The 24,193-nt window shown below is 41.9% G+C and overlaps 1 protein-coding gene across 2 annotated transcripts in view; it reads left to right on the top strand.

Moving 5' to 3' along the window:
* NEBL (nebulette) overlaps positions 1–24,193 on the top strand; it is a 365,699-nt gene that overhangs the window by 116,783 nt on the left and 224,723 nt on the right. For both annotated transcript variants that reach the window (XM_070472043.1, XM_070472045.1), the window contains exon 3: positions 18,457–18,541. In XM_070472043.1, coding sequence (XP_070328144.1) covers positions 18,457–18,541 — 85 coding nt within the window. The remainder of the gene's footprint in view (positions 1–18,456; positions 18,542–24,193) is intronic.

Raw genomic sequence — 24,193 nt, 5'->3', positions numbered from 1 at the left:
CCACTGAATCATAGAAAAAGCAAGAGAATTCCAGAAAAATATTTACTTCTGCCTTATTGACTACGCCAAAGCCTTTGACTGTGTGGATCACAACAAACTGTGGAAAATTCTTCAAAGATGGGAATACCAGACCACCTGACCTGCCTCCTGAGAAATCTGTATGCAGGTCAAGAACTGGATATGGAACAACAGACTGGTTCCAAATCGGGAAAGGAGTACATCAAGGCTGTATGTTGTCACCCTGCTATTTAACTTACATGCAGAGTACATCATGTGAAATGCTGGGCTGGATGAAGCACAAGTTGGAATCAAGATTGCTGGGAGAAATATCATTAACCTCAGATATGCAGATGACACCACCCTTATGGCAGAAAGCAAAGAGGAACTAAAGAGCCTCTTGATGAATGTGAAAGAGGAGAGTGAAAAAGCTGGCTTGAAATTCAACATTCAGAAAACTAAGATTATGGCATGCAGTCCCATCACTTTATGGCAAATAGATGGGGAAACAATGGAATCAGTGAGAGACTTTATTTTCTTGGGCTCCAAAGAAAATCTGTCTTGGGCAGACAGAGACTGCCACCATGAAATTAAAAGATGCCTGCTCTTCAGAAGCAAGGCTATGACAAACCTTGACAGTATATTAAAAAGCAGAGACATTGCTTTACCAACAAAGGTCTGTATAGTCAAAGCTATTGTTTTTTCAGTAGTCATGTATGGATGTGAGAGTTGGACTATAAAGAAAGCTGAGTACCAAAGAATTGATCCTTTTGAACTGTGATGTTGGAGAAGACTCTTGAGAGTCCCTTGGACTGCAAGGAGATCAAACCAGTCAATTCTAAAGGAAATTAGTCCTGAATATTCATTGGAAGGACTGATGCTGAAGCTCCAATACTTTTTCCACCTGATGCGAAGAACTGAGTCATTGGAAAAGACCCTGATGCTGAGAAAGATTGAAGGCAGGAGGAGAAGGGGATGACAGAGGATGAGATGGTTGGATGGCATCACTGACTTGATGGACATGGGTTTGAGCAAGCTCCAGAGTTGGTGATGGATAGGGAGGCCTGGTATACTGCAGTCCATGGGGTTGCAGAGTCAGACACGACTGAGCAACTGAACTGAACTGATTGAAATATTTTCAAATAATTAATAAGCACCATCATATTAAGTTGAACATCACTAATTTAGAATCTGAAAATTCAGATGAAAGTTATTAAAGTTTTTTTTTAATTGAGTGAATTATTCAAACTATTTTTCTTGTCTGAACTTTCTGGATTTCATGGGTAGGCAAAAATTATTCTAAAACCAGAATTCTTGGACTTCCCTGGCAGTCCAGCGGTTAAGACTCTGCACTTTCAATGCAAGGGATGCAAGTTCGATCTCTGGTTGGGAACTAAGATCCCACATGCTGCATGGCATGGCCCAAAAAAAAAAAAACCAAAACAAAACCAGAATTCTTTAATGTGTAGCTTTTACTTAAGTCCAGTAAATAGTTTTGTTGATTAGAATGTTTATGGCTTAAAGTGACAAAATTTCACTAACAGTAGTTTGAACCAATGGTTCTCAATATTTTTGGACTCAGGATCCCTTTAAACTCTTCAGAATTATAGAGGAAAAATTTTGGTGTTTATTGATTGATATTTACCATTTTAGCAATTAAAAACTTTTAAATAATATTTATGCAATAATTATAATTTTTTGTGCTTTGTTTATAGATTCATCCTGCAAAATTAAATCTTACAAAACAACACTGAAAGTTAGGTTTTATAAATAATCTTCCTGGGAGAATAGATATATTTGTGGTTTGGTTCAGTAAGAAGGAAATATAATTAAGTCCCAGTCCAGAACTAAAATGTACCAGAAATGTAACTTTAATTTCCTATAATGACTTAATTTCTATTCAAGTCCTCACTCTGGTGGGGTGATGAAAACCCAGTGTTAAATAAATGTAAGATTTCACCCCCCTTTCCCTGCGATTGTGGCTGAATTACTGAGAGGTTGCTGCCAGGACCTCGGTGGTCCTCATCACTGGTTCTCAAGGCCAGGCTGACCCAGGTCACCCCCGAGATGTCTCTTGTTCCTTTGTCCACGGCCTTCTTGGTTCCAGTGGCCGCTGTGGCCCCCGCTGTGGCCCCCAGCCTCCACAGGCCACTGGCTCTCAGGGCTGCCTGTGGCCCTTTCTGCCTGGACTTGGGGGCTCTGAGCCGGGCCTAGGTGCATAGTTCTCCTTCTGTTCTCTTTATTCCCTTCCCCTCGTCATCTGAATGGAATCCTCTTTATTTATGGCTGTGTAGGGTCTTCATTATTGCTGGGTTTTTTCTTTAGTTGCAGCGAGTGGGAGCTGCTCTCCAGGTGTGGTGCACGGGCTTCCCTTCGTAGTGGCTTCTCTCGTTGCTGAGCACAGGCTCTGGGGCGCGTGGGCTTCAGAAGCTGCAGCACGTGGCCTCAGTAGTTGGCGGCTCACGGGCTCTAGAGCACAGCCTCACTAGTTGTGGCGCACGGTCATAGTTGCTCTGTGGCATGTGGGATTCTCCCAGATCAGGGATTGAACAGTGTCTCCTGCATCAGCCGGCAGCTTCTTTACCACTGAGCCACCAGGGAAGCCCTGATGTTCTCTTAAGGGCGCTCTTCTCTCCATGATTATTTTCTCCCTCAAGGGCCACCTAGCATCATCGTAATTGTCACAGAAATCAGGAGATACAAAAGCAGAGACTAGCTAGTCCTTTCTGCTTTCTTCCTGCCATCTGCCAGTGAGACTGTGAACTCTGGAATGAATCAGAGTGAGCAAGAGTTTGGGGAGATGGAAGGGAAAATACTGGGAGAAAAAAAAAATCAGTTGGTATTTCAGGAATCCTCTCCGACCATGTCATTCTGTGCCTTTAAATCCTGCCAGTCAACAGAGTACCCCACACTTTGAGGTTGAGTGGATCCTCAGTTTTTTTTTTTTTTTTTAGTGATTTTTAATTTATTTATTTTTTCTTGCTTGCTTCTTTAAGTTCTGTGTTTTTCAAGCTGTGAATTGGACCCATTCCTGGGCCAGGATATTGATTTAGTGGGCTGAGACCAGCATTAAACAAAAAAGGCTAATGAAATAAGCTAGAACAAAGTAGAAAATGTTAGAGATTATCAGACAGCATGGATGTCGTATTGTTTGGACACTTGGATCTTTAATACACCTGTGTGTATACTGGGTTGTGGGATAAGATGCATTGCTTACTGTGAGCTCTAGTCAGGGTTTTAAAAAACACATTTTTAGCTGCCATTGAATTTGGTATATCTTAAATTTTATGTTGGGTTTCCCTTGTGGCTCAGCTGGTAAAGAATCTACCTGCAATACGGGAGACCTGGGTTCAATTCCTGGGTTGGGAAGATCGCCTGGAGAAGGGAGAGGCTACCCATTCCAGTATTCTGGCCTAGAGAATTCCATGGACTATACAGTCCATGGGGTTGCAAAGAGTCAGACACGACTGAGCGACTTTCACATTCACGTTCAAATTTTATTGTTATCTTGGAAAATGTCCTGTTTTAATATTTGAAAAACAGAGTTTGTTGGTTGCAAACTTGAGTTGGCTTCACTGAAAATGTCCTATTTTTGTCTCATAGCTCGAGTGAGTGAAGTGAAAGTCTCTCAGTCGTGTTTGACTCTTTGCGACCCCATGGGCTGTAGCCTGCCAGGCTCCTCTGTCCGTGGGGATTCTCCAGGCAAGAATACTGGAGTGGGTTGCCATTTCCTTCTCCAGGGGATCTTCCCAACCCAGGGATCAAATCTGGGTCTCCTGCCTCAGAGGCAGATTTTTTACTGTCTGAGCCACCAAGGATATATTGATAAAACTATTTACCTTCAAAATTTCAAAGCCATACTTTTGCTCATAAAACTTGTGATATTATAACTTTGTAGGCATACTTTGCCTGTCCCCCCAAGGATTTCTGCAGCTTTTCTTTGTCTTTAGAATTCTGAAATCTCACTAGGGCATGTTAGAGTTTTCTTTTGCTAAGTGCTGCTGGGCACCTGGTTTTCCTTTAGAGCAGAAGATCACTTCAAAATTCTCTCCGGTTGCCCCTTTGTAGTCAACTCAGTCCCTTCATCCCTGGCCAATGTGAGTCACTAATTTCAATGAGTATATTTTTATTTGTTGATTTTCTAGTAGCTCTTTGGTGTTTTTGGTTTCTCTTTTTTCCTTAATAATTTGTTCTTTGTTGATACAACTTGATTATGTTGTAATATTCAGTGTACTATGATATTATAGCCTCTTGAATGATTTTCAGAGTTCTCATGCATAAATTGTATTTCCTTCAGGGCTTCCTGGGTTCTCTTCTGTTCACACACAGCCTGTCTCCCTCATATTTACATCTTTGTTCTTTTCTGTCTTGCTGTTGGATTGTCTTACCCAGTTGCGGTTTGATGGCTGTCTCTGTTTTTATGATTGAGGAGGAGGCTGAAGGGTGTTGTTGTCATTGTTCATCACTCAGTCGTGTCCAACTCTTTGCCACCCCATGGACTGCAGCACGCCAGGCCTCCCTGTCCTTCACCATCTCCTGGAGCTTGCTCAAACTCATGTCCATTGAGTAGGTGATGCCATGCAACCATCTCATCCTCTGTCGTCCTCTTCTCAGTCTTTCCCAGCATCAGGGTATTTACCAATGAGTCAGCTCTTCGCATCAGGTGGCCAAAGTATTGGAGCTTCAGCCTCAGCATCAGTCCCTCCAGTGAATATTCAGGATTGATTTCGGTATGGTGTAGGTATATCTCCACTGTAGTTGAGATGGTTGCTTCTCTAACCAGGTTTTACCCAGAGCGTGAATGCTGACAGTGGCCTTCTCCAGGTGCTGTGAGTTGCCGGTGGAGTCAATAGGCCAGCATCCTTAAGGTGACCAGATAGGACGAGCTAAGATGGAGAACCCCTCAGTTCTTGGAATAAACATACAAGACAAAGACAAACAAGCAAAGGCAAGGAGGGCTGGATTAAGTGTTTTAGAATATTTAACTCACCAACCCAGGGTCCACATCAAGGCCTGTTCTCCTTGTCTCAGACCTCAAGACAGGATTTGTCCACAAGCTGACCACTCACTTTATTAGAGATAGGCCCAGTGTCTGCTGGGTGATTACCTCTCCTTCCAGGGTAATTACCTCTCCTGCTCTGAATGGGAAGTAAATGGAGAAGGGAAAGAAATAGCCTGAGGAGTCAGCTGGTTCTTCTAATTCCCTGTTGACCCTGGTGACAGTTCCAGAGCCCCTTATATGTGCTCGACAGTTCTGACTCTGTTCTGTTGACCATCAACTTAGGTGTCTTTAATCTTTCTTCTCTACATTCTGTGTTTTTAAACAACTAGCATTCTCTCTCTCTGTATGTATGGATATTTATTATACTTGTGTTTAGGTACATTTAAAAAATATTTCCATTGGACTTTGTGTGGTAAGTGCTTGGCTTGCCACTTGAGTCAAATATATGGAAGGTAATAACTATATTTCTGTAAAAATACAGCACTTCATCCAGACCTTTCACAAACTCTCTGTTTTTTCCCCATACCATTAACCTGTGATGGAAAAGGGTTAAAGCTGCACATCTTTCTCTTCATCCATGGCTCTGAACACAGTGGCAATGTAATGACCTATTGTATTTTCGTTTAATTATATAATCAATAACCATAAAAAAGTATGTTTAAAGAAGAGTTGATCTGTTTTGTGGTTAGACTTCCCTTCAGGAATAGTGGTGTGAATTAGTGATGTTTGCCCTGAGCCTGGGGGGTAACATGCAGGTGAAGTCTATACCAATATGCCAGTGGTGGCTCTTTTTCATCTTCTTAGTTTCCCACAATTTATTTGATTTTTTTGGCCATAATTTTTCTGTGACTATAATGTTTTAATCAAAAAATTCACAACTGGATATAATATCACATTTTTAGGTTTGCATAGATATTTCCAAAATATAGAATTATTTTATGCTTCCCCCACCATCTTTAGGCTTTAATAATTATTTTTATGGATACAGAGCACTTATCATAGGAATTATATTTATTATTATTTTTCTCAAAGGAAGATAATGTGATCTTGTGTTTTTAATGTTCTGTTTTTCTATGAACTTCATTTCAAATATTAATGTTTTTTATTTTATTGATTTTTTTTATTTTATTGATTTTTAATTGGCGGATAATTGCTTTACAGTGTGTTTCTGCTGTCCAACAATGTGACTCAGATATATGTATATTTACATATATCCTCTCTCTTGAGGCTTCCTGCCCCCCCCCACCCCCTCCACCCCCCCACACTCCATCCTGTCCCTCTAGGTCGTCACAGGGCACTGATCTGAGCTCCCTGTGTTATCCAGCAGCTTCCCACTGGCTATCTATTTTACACATGGCTGTGTATATATGTCAGTCCTAATCTCCCAATTCGTCCCACCCTCTCCTTCCCACACTGGTGTTTTTAATACCTTTCAGGCTGTGGTAATGCCTCAGATACTTGAGTCCCAGTTCTGCATGTGTTCCTCATGGCTCCGGTCACCGCTGCCTTTTAGTGGTCCTGAGCACAAATCACAGAGCTGCCCAGATGCACGTGCGCCCCTGTTTGTGCATTCCCAGCGTCAGTATTGGCAACAGCATAGGCACAGACTCTTCTCCACCAGCTGTCTTTTTCTCAACAGTATCTAGGGGTGTGTGTGTGTGTGTGTGTGTGTGTGTGTGTGTGTGTATTAATTTCTCACCTTTTACACAGTAATTCAAAATCTAGGTGACATGTTCCAATAGCTGATAAGCATTTCATAGTGTGGTCGCTTTACCATGTAATCCCTTTGATCCTGCCTTCTTTTGTAAATACACGATGGAGGTTACAATGGAGTCCCGCCGAGGAAATAAATCAGAGGGTGGCAGGTTTTTGACCCTTCCAGCCAGAAAGAGAATTTGGTAAATCGTTAGGTTATTGACTGCCCTTTGGAGAGCCAGGGGTTTGCTTTCTGTACCTCCTTTCAGCTGGGCTTGTATGTCATGTACGGGAGGCCTGCATTATCATAATCCATTTTTCGCTTTTATGTGATCTACCAGCGGCTCGAGTAAGCCTCCCTTCTGAAGAGCATTTCGCATTTACTTGCTCTAATTCACCATCTTTTTTTAAAATCATAAATTTGATGTTTTGCAGCCAGTAGCATTATTTGTGAGTTGTTTATGGAGGTGCTGCAGGGAAGAAGATTAGTGGTAGAATTAAGAACGAGATGATGGCTATGGAGAGAAATCCATGAATAGACATCACATCAGTGACATAGCAAGAGAACGAAAGAAGCATTTAAACTTGAATATGTCTTTAGCTCATGTTGAATAGCATTCATCATACACTAACAAATTTATACTTAAGGGGTGTTATTACGTAGGAAATGTCCAGATTGACCCCAACATGTAAAAATGATACTATCTTAAAATGCCTCTATATGTTAGATGTTAATTTCCCTGGCAGCACTTAAACTGGAGTATTAGTAAAAATACTGTAAAATTGTTTTTACTCATGTTATCATCTAAGTTTTAAAATATTTGATATGAAAATTTCTTAGCATATTATTGACCGGAGATGTATTATGGCCACAGGTGTTTGCTTATACAAAAATTCCCAGGTCAGTAATGTGTTAATTTTCCACATCTGAAAAGATAATCAAATAGGATTGTTTTTGAAAATTATTATTAATTATGGAATTTCCAATAACTTTTATTCAAAGGAAAAAGACTTCCAGGTTTACGCCTTCTTTTACATAACGTGCGATTTTCCATGATAGCTCTTTAACAAACAAAATCCTTACAATGAAGTGAACGTAAGTTTTAAGATGTTCTTTTGGAGAAAGAAATAAAAATGGAGACTTGGCATGTGAGACCCTACATGCTTCACTCTTGAAGAACCAAACCCAGGAGACTTACCTGGTGGTCCAGTGGTTAAGACTCCATGCTTCTACTGCAGAGAGTACTAGTTCGATCCCTGGTCAGCGACCTAAGGTCCTGCATTATGTGCGGAGTGGCCAAAAAAAGAAAAGAAAAGAAATCCAGTGAGTGGCTTTGGATGTTCAGGCTTCTGAGATTGGGGCTCTAGGTGGGAAAGAAAATGGTGGGAGAAACTCCCTGATGTGTCTGGCAAAGCGTGCTCAGGCGGCAAAAGTGCTTACACAGGAAGGCCCTTGGCAATTTGGAGCTGGCTTCAGTTCAGATTTTTTAGGCAGTGGAGGAGATCTTCTCTAAACACATCTGTTAACCTTTTCGTTTGGGGGGAACACAGCACAGTGTAGCTGTAAATGCACCAGCTCCTATCTTTGTCCACGTAGCCCCATCTCACCCTTCCTGAGGCCCCATCCCTTCATGCGTGGGTCTGGTGTGATCCAGTCTTCAAGTCGTGCCTGGCTCAAGTGTCCTCAAGCTGCTTTTGTCTCTGTTGCTGCTGTGCTCCTGGAAACCTTTCTGTGCAGAACACGTGGTTCCTGGGCCCCCTGCTCCGTGCATTTTCTTCCTGGAGGTCATTGCGGTGTTAGCAGTAGTTTCTCTTGTTTAGTGTGTGATGGCAGATCCCAGGCTAGGTTACAGTCTTTCTCTCTTTCTTTCTTCCTCTTACCTCTCATCCTTCCTCTGTCCCCATCCCAGTTTCATGCTATTTCCTTTTCTCACTGCATCTGGACTCCAAAGCAGGCATCCTCAGGGAAGCTGTATCCAATAGGGCAGGATCCACATATGAAGAATTGATGTTACAGCTGAGACAGTTTTTTCCTTGCTTTTTATGATTCTGCTGTCACTCCTTATGGGACATGTTGGCCTCCTACTTTTTCCTGCATTAGAGGCAGACTGGTGGTCCTAGGTTCACACTGGTGAGTCCTGCCAGTGGTTCATGGCTGGGCCAGCTCTGAGACCCCTTATGATTCTTGGGTGCCCATGATGTACTTACTGGTTGTTAGAGAGGTTGAATACCAGCCCTGTGTGAAGACTTTAATAGTATTATTGTCACATATTTCATATGTCACATATTTCATATGTCACATATTTGATATAGTTACTCATTTTGTGTCTGCCTGCTTGACCTAGCAATGAATGGGAGAGGGGTATAGAAATCTCTCACTATATTGTTGAATATGCCAATTTTCCCTGTCATCAATTTTGTATCTGCACACAATCTCTCTCTGTCCCTTTCTCTCTTTCCATATAGATGTACACATACACACACACACACATATTTTAAAAACTTTACGTTTAAGACGATGCTTTTTTTGGTGAATTGAGTCTTTATTACTATGTAGTGTCTTCTGTTCTTAATAATGCCTTTATTTTTAAAGTATATTTTGTCTCATTTTGAGATTGCTATTTTATAGTGGAGTTTAAAAATATGACTGTATATTGATTCTTTTGCCAGCAGATGTAACCCATTTACAGTTTTGTGATTATTGAATTGTTTCTCCCAACTGTTAAATTTCTATGCTGCTTTTTATTCTCTTTTGCTTTTATTTGCTATACTTGCTTTTATTCTCTTTATGCTTTTTATTTTCTATGCTGCTGTTTATTCTATGCTGCTTTTTTCCTTTTTGTTCTCTTTCCGGTTTTAATTTTATTGTTAGAGTTTTGGCGCTTTTAAAAAATTTGATTTTTCTCTTTTATAAGATTTGAATTTATGTGCTAGAAATCTTTGTGGTTTCCCTTAGGGTTTTATCACATTTATTTATGCACAGTTTAAAATTCAATAATGTCTTAGCCTTTCTCCAGAAGAACAGAGGACCTCTGAATGCTTTATTCTCATACTACCCTCTTGTCTTTTTGTCAGGTATTTTTGCCTTGTCTTGTTTCATACTGTGTTTGTGTATGTGGGTGTATGTGTTCATATGCATGTGTATGGTGCATTGCATTTAGCATTTTATTTGCTCACCATTCCGTTTTTGCATTTTAGCTTATCCTTCTGGAATTATTTTCTTTCTTGCTGAAGCATATCCTTTGTAAGTAGCTTCATAGAGAACCCTGGTGGTGGGCCTGATTATTTTTAAATGTTTTATTTTTCATTCTTTAAAGATAATTTTGAGTGATGTGGAACAGTTATTATTGCTACAAAATGGGAGTTGTTCATAGTTGGAAGAAATACTTAAAATTATGTACAAACCTTCTGTCATCTCCCCACTATCTGGTACAGTTCAGATCTTGACCTTTGGGTAAAATTACCTTCTTGGTTAAAATCAGAGCATAAAAAAATGGTCCAGAGAAAAGTCATCAGGCCCTCACCTAACTCAGAAAGGTCGAATTGAAGAGCCAATTTAATAATGTGAGGTCAGACCTTCTGCCTTTTAAATGTCGTTAAGAAGGTTTTCCTGGTGGCTCAGTGGTAAAGAATCTGCTTACCAACGCAGGAGACGGGTTCAATCCCTGATCCCGGGAGATCCCATTTGCTGTGGAGCACCTGAGCCTGTGCGCCACAACTGTTGAGCCTGTGCTCTAGAGCCTGGGAGCTGAAACTAACGAGCCCGAGTGCTGCCCAGCTGCTGAAGCCTGCGTGCCCTCGAGTCTGTCCTCCGCAAGAGAAGCCGCTGCAGCGAGAAGCCCATGCATTGCAACCAGAGAGCAGCTCCTGCTTGCCGCAGCTAGAGAAAAGCCTGTGCGGCAGTGAAGAGCCAGCACAGCCAAAAATAAATAAATATATAAACATTAAAAATAAATGTTCTTAGAGATGAAGTTGCATTTTCTTAAAGCAGATAATGTATTAAAAATGTGAATACCCTTCCTCTTTCAAGAGTGTTGTTAAACAGAAGAGGGCCTGAGGTCCCCAAGACCACTCCTAGGTTTGATGATTCTCTAGGGGGTCTCGCAGGCTTCATGACCGTAATTTATTATAATGAAAAGATACAGAAGCAGCAAAGGGAAAAGCCACATGGGGCAGAGTCCTGAGGAACCTGAGCACAGGCTTCTGGAGTCTTCTCCCAGAAAGTCAACACAGGGTGCTCTGAGCCCCCCTCTGTGTCAAATGTTGACAACCAGCTGAAACTCCTCAGAGACTTCACCCCCAGAGTTTTCACCTGGGGGCTTTACACAGGCGCTTCTGTCTGGCATGTACCCAAACTCCAGACTCCCAGAAGGAAAGCGGGGATTCTGCTTCACCGTATTGTCTGTGCAGACAGCTTAGGCACAGCACTCCGCTCTTATCAGCTGGTGGTGGTGGGAACACCCCCCGCTCCCCACCCCCCATGGAATCCAAGTTCTTAGACACCAGCCAAGGGGTTGACCCTGAAAGCTGGCCTTTCATAAATAGCATTGGGGCCTGCCGTATTTACTCTTCTGCTTAGGGGCCTTCATAAAATAATGATATAATAACAAATACTTTTGACACCTGAGCTCTGTTCTTAGATTTCCTAGTTTGAGTAGAGCTGACAGTGTTCAGGGAAACAAAAAACTGGAGAGGGTGGGTAGGCTTGAGTGTTGGTGAGGAGGAGGGACTGACCCAGGTTGTGGACCGGGTTAGGGGGAGATGGCAGGCCATTTGACTTTGCCAGGCAGATGAAAATGGAAAAAAAAAAAAATCAGAGATTGTCTGGGAACAGCTAGCAGTCTTATTAGTGGTTTCCTATAATGTTAGAAATTTATATTTATTATGTACAGTTTCCCAGCCTCAACACTGCTGACATTTTGGAGTGGGGGGGGGGGGCTATCCTATGCATTGTAGGATGTTTAGCAGCCTCCCTGGCCTCTGCTTGCTAGATGCCTGTAAGCATGTGCCTCCTCACCATCTCCTCAGTTGTGGCACCAAAAATGTCTCCAGACATTGCCTGTTGCCCTCTGTCCTCCAGGGACAGTGATTGAGAACCATTACTACAGAATTTACGGTAAATAAATTCATGATGATCTTAGCTTTATATGTCTAAGTGGTTTACTCATAACTCATAGAAGGTTTCCATTTCATGCATTTCTAGCAAGAAGCTCATGAGAGAGCTCGGGGTGTTTTATCATCGTTACATAGATGAGGGCACGGAAGGCGGTGAGACCCAGAGGTTAAGTTGCTTTGCAGTGAAGCAAAGAGAAAGTGATAGTAGAAGTAATAGTAACAATAATAGTTTTTGTTATCAATTGAGTGCCTACTCTGAGCCAGACACTGAAATGCTCTACAGGTGTTCATTTTGCAACAAGCCTAGGAAGCACTATCATTGGTTCATTTTACAGATGAGGAGCTTGAGGCCAGAGAGATCAAGAAACCTGCTCAAAGGCACACAGTAGGTGAAAAGCCAGGTCCAAAGCCAGGCTGTTTGGCTCTGATGCTCTCATGAACCCTGGGCTCTGGATAAAAAGCGAGAGGTCCTGGTTCTTGATGGTGTTCTGTCTCATTACTATCTCTGTGGAGGCTGTGCTGCTAAGTTCTTTCAGTTGTGTCTGACTCCCTGTGACCCCATGGACTGTAGCCCACCAGGCGCCTCTGTCCATGGGATTTTTCAGGCAAGAATACTGGAGTGAGTTGCCATTTCCTCCTCCAGGGGATCTTCCTGACCCAGGGATCGAACATACCTCTCCTGTGTCTCCTGAATGGCGGTGGATTCTTCACTTGCTGAGCTGTCAGGGAAGCCCCCATGAAGGGTGCCATTTGCTTATTACATTGTTTTCCTTACTCCTCCCAGCTCTGGTCTCATGTTTGCATATAATTTTCCTATATTATCCACCGAATCTCACAGAGATGAAAAAATTCAGCAGTCTTATTTTTGTGACCTAACTTTGCTGTTTCAGTTGTAGTCTTCTGTTATTATCTTGATTCTTTCTCTTTTTATTTTTAATGTAGCATTTCATGGAAGCATGGATTTGTTGCAGCTGTCAGCCTCATCTTGACACATACACTTTGTCCAATTCCTGCATACTTCAGCTAAGAGGCTTCTATTTATGATGCTTAAACATTTTATGATATTCTTCAGATCTTTCCACCAGCTTATAACACATATGAGAAATATGTGTTAGTTCTCATATTTCCATGATTATATTTTATTATCCAGGAAATTTATTAATGTACCAATTCACCCACTCCATCTTTTGTAATTCTTTTCTTTCTACTTTTTTAACTTATTCCCTTTGAACATTCATTTTTCATGCTCCCATGGCTTCTGCCCCATGTTCTGATCCCTAATATGGACAAGGAGAAAAATATCATTCTTCCTCTAAGCCTAGTGAAGAAATGATCTTTCCTGAAGCTTTCTTTTTGAGACAGTTATTTTAGGAAGCCCTTCTACAATCATTTAAATGCAGTGTTTGGGAAGAGCTAGAATTAACTATATCCATCAGTTAGTTTTAAAATGCTTTGCTTCTCCTCCAGCTCAACTCCAGAAAAATAAATGACCCAATCAAAAAATGGGCCAAAGAACTAAACAGACATTTCTCCAAGGAAGACATACGGATGGCAAAAAAACACATGAAAAGATGCTCAACATCACTCATTATCAGAGAAATGCAAATCAAAACCACAATGAGGTTCCATTATACACCAGTCAGGATGGCTGCTATCCAAAAGTCTACAAGCAATAAATGCTGGAGAGGGTGTGGAGAAAAGGGAACCCTCTTACACTGTTGGTGGGAATGCAAATTAGTACAGCCACTATGGAAAACAGTGTGGAGATTCCTTAAAAAGCTGGAAATAGATCTGCCATATGACCCAGCAATACCACTTCTAGGCATACACACTGAGGAAACCAGATCTGAAAGAGACACGTGCACCCCAATGTTCATCGCAGCACTGTTTATAATAGCCAGGTCATGGAAGCAACCTAGATGCCCATCAGCAGACGAATGGATGAGGAAGCTGTGGTACATATACACCATGGAATATTACTCAGCCATCAAAAAGAATTCATTTGAATCAGTTCTAATGAGATGGGTGAAACTGGAACCCATTATACAGAGTGAAGTAAGCCAGAAAGATAAAGACTATTACAGTATACTAACACACATATATGGAATCTAGAAAGATGGTAACTATAACCTTATATGCAAAAAAAGAAAAAAGAGACTCAGATGTATAGAACAGACTTGTGGACTCTGTGGGAGAAGGCGAGGGTGGGATGTTTCAAGAGAACAGCATCGAAACATGTATATCTAGGGTGAAACAGATCACCAGCCCAGGTTGGATGCATGAGACAAGTGCTCAGGCCTGGTGCGCTGGGAAGACCCAGAGGGATGGGGTGGAGAGGGAGGTGGGAGGGGGGATCGGGATGGGGAATACATGTAAATCCATGGCTAATTCATTTCAATGTATGACAAAAACCACTGCAATGTTGTAAAGTAATTAGCCTCCAACAAATAAAAATAAATAAATAAATTAAAAAAAAAAAATGCTTTGCTTCTCTGTTCCTGTGACCCACGAGGGATCGTTCAGCCCTCATTTTTTTTCTGGGTATGTTTTTCTTTTGGGAGTGGGGTGTTGGGTGACTGGGAGTTGAGACTATGACTTCAGAGCAGAATATCATCAGATTAGTTTAGAGGGACATTGCTATATGAACATGACGTTGAGAAATCCAGGGTTTTCAGGTGTGTCCAGTTTGGCAAAATTAATTAGGCTTCTCTAGATGTTATTATTTTTAATACAAACAGTATGTGCAGCCCTCTCTGTAATTACATTTATTACGTCTGTGTCTCATGGTTCCAACTCATGAGACTACTCCACTATCTTTTGCTTGTTAGGCATTTTCCCCCAAGACCTTACTCACTTGAATTTTGCTAGCTCTGAAGATAACTTTGGTCCCCAAAGTCTTGGGTTTTAATCTTTTATACTGCTCATGACTCCTAGTAGTTTCAGATATGAATTCCATGTTTCTTCAGCATTTTTTATATTTTGGCTATTAATACTAGATTGAATTTTTCTTCTGTGTCAAAAATTTGGATAGTTTCTTCTTGTAATGCATCTTTAGAGAAAGTTATATTACCCGTAATTACAGAATCATTAAATTTTAGAATTGGGAAGATATTGGAAAAAGTGCAAAGCATTGCAATCTGTTTATAGTCCTCAATATAATTGTACTGTGTATCAGTAAATGTGTTGCTTTGGCTATCAGGTGAGCAGAGTATGTCCTCTTAAAAAAAAATAAAGAAAAGCAGTAGAAGCTTTTTAATTTGTTTTTCTTTTCAAAGGTGTAAAACCTTGTTCCAAATAGAACTTAGTTTGGGTTGCTGATTTCAAACATATTAAAGTGGTATTTTATTTACATTCAGGTATAAGTTGAGATCTATCATTTTTTCCATTATAAAGTCAAAGGGTGAGAATAGATTATTTTCATGAAATGGTTACTTTAAAATTGAGAGATAAGTGTGGCAAGTGATGTTTTGTAAGTATCTAAGTAGACATTTTTGCCTAATATGGACCAGATTCCAAATTGAATTCCAAATCCCAAATTCCAAAAACCAAATTGAATTCCCCCACCATTGCCAGTTCATTTTTCCATATTAGGATGCTGTTCAATAAAAATTCTGTTTAGGTTTTAAATTATGTTTCCTTAAAAATTCTGTTTAATATTTATTTTGTGTTTAATTTAAAACATAATTTTTAACTTTTAAACATAATTATTAATTAAACATAAATGGCAGGTGAAAATTGTCCCCTCCAAATCTTCCCCTAAACTGAGTTGACCTGCAAGTTAGTATAATACAGTCTCAACTGGTTAAACTTTCTGTAACACATTTGAGAGTAGATTTTACTTACAGTTTCAAAAGTCATTAAAATACATACATACACTTTTTGAATTAAACATTATGGAAGTCCTAAAAATCTCTGTGAAACTTTATTTTGCAGAATGTATTTTGAAAAAGGAAATGTGCAAAGTTGTTATTTTAGCTTTAATGTATAGCAGTACATACATAGTGTCTACATGTTAAAGTCCAGTTTAGTTCAGCTTTCCAAGATGGAGTTGCACATGGTCTGAAACAACCACCCTGAAGTTGTCTGTTGAGCTTCACATGTCTGGAGCACAGTTCTCCCCAAGTAATCTATAAAAATAAAGAGTCACTATGTTGTATACTTGAAAGTAATATAATATTGTAAGTCAACTATACTTCAGTAAATTAAAAAATCCTTGTAGTAGCCCCCAGTGTGTGGCTGACACCAAGTCTATGACTTCAGGATAAGGAAGTCTTGCCTTATCATAGCTTCCTCACTTGAATCAGTAACTCTAGTTTTACCAACATTTCACTAAACTTGACTGCTCTCTACTTCTTAGTCTGGGTTAGAAGAAGGAAACCAGAAAGGCAGAGGACCGTGGAAGGCTGACTTCTGTGTACGAGAAATACTCTCTTGCCAGTCAACAGGCATAAAAGCAATCTCGTGGCACTTAGGCCATCCTGACCTTTGTAAACTTTGAAAGCACTACTGTTTTGTATCATGGTCTGATCATGTCTGTTTAGATGACCTTGAGTTATCATGAAAAAATTTAAATTAGGTTTGTATCTGCTCTAAAAAGCAAGGAAATTATGGTGAAATAGTGAGGCTTAGAGGACTTTTGGGTAACCACAGGAAGAGATGGAAGGTGGACATTACCAAGAAGAGGGTCCAGGGAAAAGGAAGTGGAGGGATGGGAGCTCTTTGAGGGGTGGCTCTGAGCTCCACAGCTTTTGTGGTGATGGAGTCACAGGAGCCAGAGATGTACCCTCCGTGCCAGCCGGGCATAGGGAGCAGAGGCCCTGACTCGTGTCTTAACCACACATGGCAGGAGACGCCCTCACTTCACCACTAGGAGGGCCTGGGTGCTTTCATACATGTCATCTTATATGATGTAATGCAGTGAAGCTGTTCTGTAGCCTGCCATGTGCTATGGTCATATGGCTTGACCCTCTCTTTCTTACCCTCCTCCCTCCCTCCTTTCCTCTCTCCTTCCTTCCCTCCTGTCTCTTCTTCTTTCTACAAATATTTCTTGAAATCATACTCATGCTGAGACAGACCCCGACAGATGTGGCGTGTGTTCTGACAAGGGAAAGACAGCCTGTCTTGCTGCTGCAGGACTTTCCTTGTACTGTGAGACAGAGATATGTCAATAGGAGCATACAAATGAATATGAAAAAAATTATAATGGGATGAAAAGCACATTCCAGGACACATTTGTGAGACCAGGAAGGCTTCTTGGAGGAAATGCAATCTAAGGCGAGAACTAAGAGATAAAGAGGAGTTAGCCAAGAAGTGGGGGTGTTCCTGGCCAGGGAGAAGCATGTGGGGGTAGAGGTGGGAAAGGGAAGGGTGAGCTCCACGCCAGAGCGTGGCGTGTGAGTGAGAAGTTTGCAGAAGGCTGACCATGGAGGCCTTGGGGGATGGGAGGCTGGACTATTTTCTCTGATCAGTGGGAAGCACTGGGAAGGTTTTATTCATAGGAGTCAGATGATCAGGTTGGCCTTTTAGAAAGTTTGCTCTGGGGAGTTGGATTAGAAGGGCAAGATTGGCAAGCATGGTAGTTACCTAAAAGATAAATGTGGCCTTTAATGAAACATTCAGTGAAGACAGATGTAAATAGAATCAAGACATTCTTAGGAGATGGAATCAATAGAGTTGGCAATGGATTAATTAGATGTGTGAAGAGTCAAGGTTACTCCCAGGTTTCTGGAGTGGTCAACTGGACACTAATGGGTGAAAGAGAGAATACAGGGGAAAGAATTCATTTTGGGACTGTAGTGGGGTGATGGACTGTTGGATATCAGACTGAGTTTGTGGTAAGCATGGGATGTACACAAGTGGAAATGCCAGTGGATCTGAAACAGGAGAGAAAGCTGGGCTAGAGATGTGGATTTGGGAGTGATTGGCATGATATTGGGGGTACCCAGTGCTGTGAGAACAAAAGAGATCACCCTGGAGATCACTAGGGAAAGAAAAGCCTATTAGAACCGTGAAGGAGGATGAGCAGAGAGGAGTCCCAGGAGACAGAGGATGAACAGCTAGAAGGGGAGAAGCCAGGCAAGGAGTGTGTGGGGACAGACACCAATAGAAGAGGACAGTTCAAGACAGAGGAGAGGCTAAGCAAGAGGAAGACCAAGAGATGTCTGTGGGAGCCTCTGTGCCACCGGAAGCCATTGTAACCTTAACTAGAGGAGCGTCTGAAGACAGGAGCTGCAATGCATAGCGCTGACGAGAGAGTTGGAAGAGATGAGCAGAGACAGTGAGTTTAGGCCTCTTTGTCAGGAAGTTTGGCAGAAGGGAGAGAATGGACTCTGGAACCTCACGCTAGAGTAGTGTGGGTGGAGGGAAGATGGAGGCAGGAAAGCCTTGTGCGTGCTCGGATGCTGATGGGAAGAAGCTCATAGAGAAGCCTAGGGTGAAATTCTGGGAGACAGTGGGGATAAGTGGGTCACAGAGAGTCCAGAGAACAGAGGAGGGCTTGGGATCAGAATAGTGATAGACAGGACCTTACCTAAGAGGAGAGACACCTCTGCCGTTGTGACAGAAGGGAAGAATAAAATGACTGGGGTTAAAACATTGTTTACTGTCATAATATTTTAATTATGTTCTTTAAAAAAATGTCTCCACAGACACTACCCAAAGCAGTCCTTCACCACGGTGGCAGATACACCTGAAAACCTTCGTCTGAAGCAGCAAAGTGAATTGCAGAGTCAGGTAATTTCTGGAAGGCCTGTTTTTGCTACATTGATTCTTAATATTATTTGCAAGACCACTGTTCAGTTGTTGGACTCTTCACACCGGGTCACCAGCCAGTGTGCAGACTGAAAGCGAGCCCGGGTGGGCATTCCAGGAGCAAGTGCCCAACGTCTGTTTTATTCCTGGTCTTGGATCACCCTGATATTCTTGGTTCTGTTATCCACATGGGACTTGGGCAAGTAAATGAGTTCTGGTCAGAGGAAGTGTTTTCCAACAATATTGATTTATTTGGTCCTAAATATTTAAAAACATTTTATAAATAGCTTTTCCACACTGCATATGTAGGGGAAAAAGAGGTGTTAACTTGACCCAGTTGCAGAGAGTGTGGGGCTAACACCCTGTCTGTGTGTCTCACACCAGCCACTAGCTGTGTTTTCATCCTGTCACTTTATTCATATTTCTTTCATATGTCACGCTGACAGCATGAACAAAGATTAGAACACCACGATTGGCTCCCAGTCAACCATTTTGGATGGAAATGTGCCTTCAATATGGAGAAACACATCGGTTAAGACTGGGGATTCAAATGACAATGTTTTCTTCAGGGACATGCAATCTCTTTTTGAGAAACCTAGGGCACTTTGACTCAGAGACATTTTCTTGCCTGCCATGGTGTAGGACGATGCTCAGTGGCTAATATGAGAGCCCACTGGTCAGCATCGAGGTAGAATAACAAGGAGGAGCAGGGAGGAAGGCTGAGTCGAGGTCCCCCTTCCACTGTTGACTGCTTGTGACCTTGCGCCAGCCACTCTGAGTCTTTGTGCTTGTGGAGAGTGAGACAGTCTATCTGATCTTGCCTACCTGTCTTGAGGGTAGCTGCAGGGGTCAAATAAGCAGTTAGGCGTGAAAGTATTTTGAAAAGCTAACAAAAGATGATATGACTGTGGAGGCTGATGAGTATTACCACGACCCCTGAGAATCCTCGATGTGAAAAGGGGGAAGAGCAGAATTTGTGAAGGAGGCAAGGGGTCTAGCTGACACTCTTTGAAAATGTCAGTTGTAGCTGTTTGTAACGAGAGTAGTCAGCTCTCAGTTGCAACGAACCTAATCTACATTCCTGCGGGTTTATCTGATCACAGGGGAGATCGTAGTTCCCTCCACCCTCTTTTTGGGGGGACTTGGGGCCACTTCTCAGTCCAGTTAATTAGCGGGAAAAAACTCAGTACAGTTTACTGTTGGTTAACAATGCCATGAAGACTTGGTTGGCAGTTAGTTTTTGGTTTATGTAAAATGCTAATTTTCTGTGTGCTGAGCCATTAGTTCAAAAAATTGAGTGCCGGCCAAAGAGAGGCACTGTTGCAAAGCCGGCAAGAACACCCCTTGCTCATTCACACCACAGAGGGTGCCAGGACTTGGCTCCCGTCTGTGCAGATCCAATATGCCTTTCTCCTCCTCAAGTTAGGATTAATTAGATGATTCTGGAGAAGTACTACGAGCACACTGGAAAACAGAACTAAATCAAGAAATCAAATATTTGTTTCCTGCCTATTACATGTCCTTGTTATGTGCAAAAGAATTTATAATTAGTTAATCCTCCCTTCCCAGAGCTCATGGGATGTCTGAGGAAATAGGACTAACATGCTCCCCTCTCCACTGAAGCAAGCATGTTTCATTTACAGTGAGGACTCAGAAGGGGAGGGATGGGCATGGCTTGGTCTGGTCATGCTTCCTGCTTGGGGGGTGGTGGTCTGAATAGAGCTTGAAGGTTGACAGAGAATCTGATATGAGCCTTGTCTCCTTCCTTGAGAGAGCACCTCTCTCCCTTTGGTTTCAGTTAGTGGCTACAGGTGCCATTGACTTGGTAGAGGAACAAGCATTTATTGTTTTCCTACCACATGCCTGACTCTGGAAAAGCAAAAGAAAAAAGGAGCTCGCTGTTTTGCGAAAGGTTGATTTTGTTCTCCGTCAGGCAGGTAGCAGGCTGCAAACAGGGCAGAGCATGAATGTAGTTTGTGGCCGGTGGGTCAGTTGATAGAGGGAGGCACAGAGTGCTGTGTGGTCTCCAAGTACTGGTCAGGTGGAGGCATCAGATTTTCTGTATGATTTTGCTCAAAAATCATCTTCTCCAGAAAGAAAATGTAGGACTTCATCAGACAGACAGCATGGAGAAGTTCAACTCAAGAAGCATGTGTTGATGACTTCTTTTTTTTTTTCTTTCTTTTTTTTTTTCCATTTATTTTTATTAGTTGGAGGCTAATTACTTTACATCATTACAGTAGTTTTTGTCATACATTGAAATGAATTAGCCATGGATTTACATGTATTCCCCATCCCAGTCCCCCCTCCCACCTCCCTCTCCACCCGATCCCTCTGGGTCTTCCCAGTGCACCAGGCCCGAGCACTTGTCTCGTGCACCCAACCTGGGCTGGTGATCTGTTTCACCCTAGATAATATACATGTTTCAATGCCGTTCTCTTGAAACATCCCACCCTCGCCTTCTCCCAGAGTCCACAAGTCTGTTCTATACATCTGAGTCTCTTTTTCTGTTTTGCATATAGGGTTCTCGTTACCATCTTTCTAAAGTCCATATATATGTGTTAGTATACTGTAATAGTCTTTATCTTTCTGGCTTACTTCGCTCTGTATAATGGGCTCCAGTTTCATCCATCTCATTAGAACTGATTCAAATGAATTCTTTTTAATGGCTGAGTAATATTCCATGGTGTATATGTACCACAGCTTCCTCATCCATTCGTCTGCTGATGGGCATCTGGGTTGCTTCCATGTCCTGGCTATTATAAACAGTGCTGTGATGAACATTGGGGTGCACGTGTCTCTTTCAGATCTGGTTTCCTTGGTGTGTATGCCCAGAAGTGGGATTACTGGATCATATGGCAGTTCTATTTCCAGCTTTTAAAGAAATCTCCACACTGTTTTCCATAGTGGCTGTACTAATTTGCATTCCCACCAACAGTGTAAGAGGGTTCCCTTTTCTCCACACCCTCTCCAGCATTTATTGCTTGTAGACTTTTGGATAGCAGCCATCCTGACTGGCGTGTAATGGTACCTCATTGTGTGTTGATGACTTCTTATGTGCGAGGAATTGTGCTAGGTGTGGGGGAAGGAAAGGAAGGAAAATCACCATCATCACCATTATCATCGTCATCATCACCATCATCAGTCTTGCTGCATTCAGGGCACATCATTTTACATGTACTATTTCATTTCCTCTCAAACAGCCCTAAAAGACAGGAATTTATTATTATCCCTCTTTAGAGGAAGCATTCTGGAGAAGGCAGTGGCAACCCACTCCAGTACTCTTGCCTGGAAAATCCCTTGGACAGAGGAGCCTGGTGGGCTTCAGTCCATGGGGTCGCGAAGAGTCGGACACGACTGAGCGACTTCACTTTCACTTTTCACTTTCATGCATTGGAGAAGGAAATGGCAACCCACTCCAGTGTTCTTGCCTGGAGAATCCCAGGGATGGGGGAGCCTGGCGGGCTGCCGTCTATGGGGTCACACAGAGTCGGACACGACTGAAGCGACTTAGCAGTAGCAGTAGCAGAGGAAGCATTCAACCTTTAAAGAATTTAGAGAACTTGCCTTTTCGAACAGCAGGGAGTTGAACTTGACATAGAACCTAGATCCGTGAGCCCCAAGTGTGCACAGTCTCAACCAGTACTCTGGTCACATTACTTGGAGAGTGCCTCGAAAGGAGATGTGTAAGCAGATACTTGAGGTGTCAGCTGATAGTGCAGTGTATGTAAAGGTGGGATTTTGCATAAAGTGCAAGAGCCACACACAGGAAGAAGTCGTTTCCCTCGCCTCTCCCTCCCCTTCCTCCCCTCCCCCTTCTTCTCTTTTCCCTCCTCCTCCTCCTTTGTGAGAGATGCAAGCACTTCTAGAGCATTTCAACCTTTTGCAAAGACATGGAAGGATACCTGCCCTAATGGTAGTATTCATGACTGGCAATTCATTTAAAGGTAGCATATTAAATGACTTGATTCTGTGGTAGAGCATTTCCTTTGAGTTTTGATATCAAGAATTCTGAATGGCTCAACAGTTTTGGTGGAAAATTGGTTATTAATATTTTATTTACTTGTTTTGATAACCTATGATGCTAAATGAGTCACATTACTCATCTGTTCATTATTCTGAGTTTTGAAATTCTGAAATCCTTTGTAATTGTTTGGTTAAAATTAATCCTTTTCTTTTAGTTCAATAGCTTACCAAATGAGCCAAAATGAAGGGAAAACAAAAACAGTTGCAGTCCAACTTAGGAAGTTATTTATGGTTACATGTTGTTATCGCTTCCTTTTTTTCTTCTCTGTCGTCCTCTTTTTGAGAGGGTTATGAATTTTGCCAGCCCCCCGCTTTTTTCTCTCCTGAGTGTTAGATCCTCTCAAGCTTTTTTGGGATCTGTATTAGGTGCCAATTGTCATAATAAAATGATATGAAATACCAGAGAATAAACAAGGAAACCATGAGTTAGCTTTTTGGAACTGGTGACAGGCAGTGGCTTGCAGGCGTTATCTAGCTTGCAAATAACTGGTGCCTTTCCCCATGGCCAGCCACTGACCCCAGTGGACGTGGATGGCCCTGGAACTTTGCAGTAGGCGTGGGGGAGGGGAAGCATCCCATTGTCACTAGCTCCTTTTCTGTCACGTCTCACAGGATGAACTGCTTCCAAGAAATTACAGAACTGGAGGTTAGGCACCCCCATTGGCCCGCAGGAACCCATTCAGTAAGGTGCTAAAGTGTAAACTTTTCCTTCCAGTGTTATTAGTAACATTGTACTTTACCTGTGGAGCATCCGGCTTTCGCTGCATGCCTTGGGACAGCAGAGTGTCATTGTTTTTGTGGGGAAGTGAGCCTGGGGTTCCAAAGACTTGCCTGGTAAAGTAAACTTCCGGAACACAGACTTTTTGTAAGTTGGGCAGTCCCTAAGATTTTTAAAAACTTCAGGTAAAAAGGCCCCTTAGGAGAGAATTTTTTAACTTTTTATTTTCACATGATGTTGTAGCAAGTGTTTTTTCTTCAGGCTGTGTAGAATACTCTCAGTGGAAGAAAATGGACAGATGTTTTGAACATTTTTCATCAGGAGTCTGAAGACTTCTTAAAGCTGGGGAAATGGTTTTTCAAATGGAATTTTGAGGGGAAGTCTTCCTAGGAAGAGAGCCAAACAGGACAGTTGTGGCTGAAGCAAGGGAAGGAGGGGGTGCAAACTTCACTCCCCGTGTTCCCCCTGCTTCTCCCCATCCTCTGCTTCCAGGGCCTTGGGGTGAGTGTCTTAGGAAACCCGGGGCCTCTGTAGGGCTGAGTTCTGAAAATCAATGCTAAAACAAAGACGCTTTCCCACTTGGTTGTTTATGTGATTGACTTAGTTGTTTGCAGCCGTGAAAATAATGGAGAATTGGGGTTCACTGTATTCTTAAATGGAGTGTGTGTAATTTAAGAGTCCTGATAAGATGAAATTGAAGATGATGATGGATCAATTACAAATGATTCTGGAACCTTTGAGCCTTCATTTTGTAATCTGTTCATTTTTTAAAAATCATTTTTGGGTTTTATTTTATTTTTTAATATTGTTAGCATCTTTTTAAAGTTTTTCTCTTAACAGAATTAAGTGAAAATTTCAAAACTGTGTGAGGATAGCAGTTTGGGACACTG

Source organism: Odocoileus virginianus, chromosome 9 (assembly GCF_023699985.2).
Source record: "Odocoileus virginianus isolate 20LAN1187 ecotype Illinois chromosome 9, Ovbor_1.2, whole genome shotgun sequence".
NCBI lineage: Eukaryota > Metazoa > Chordata > Mammalia > Artiodactyla > Cervidae > Odocoileus > Odocoileus virginianus.
This window is presented reverse-complemented; position numbering and strand designations above follow the sequence as displayed.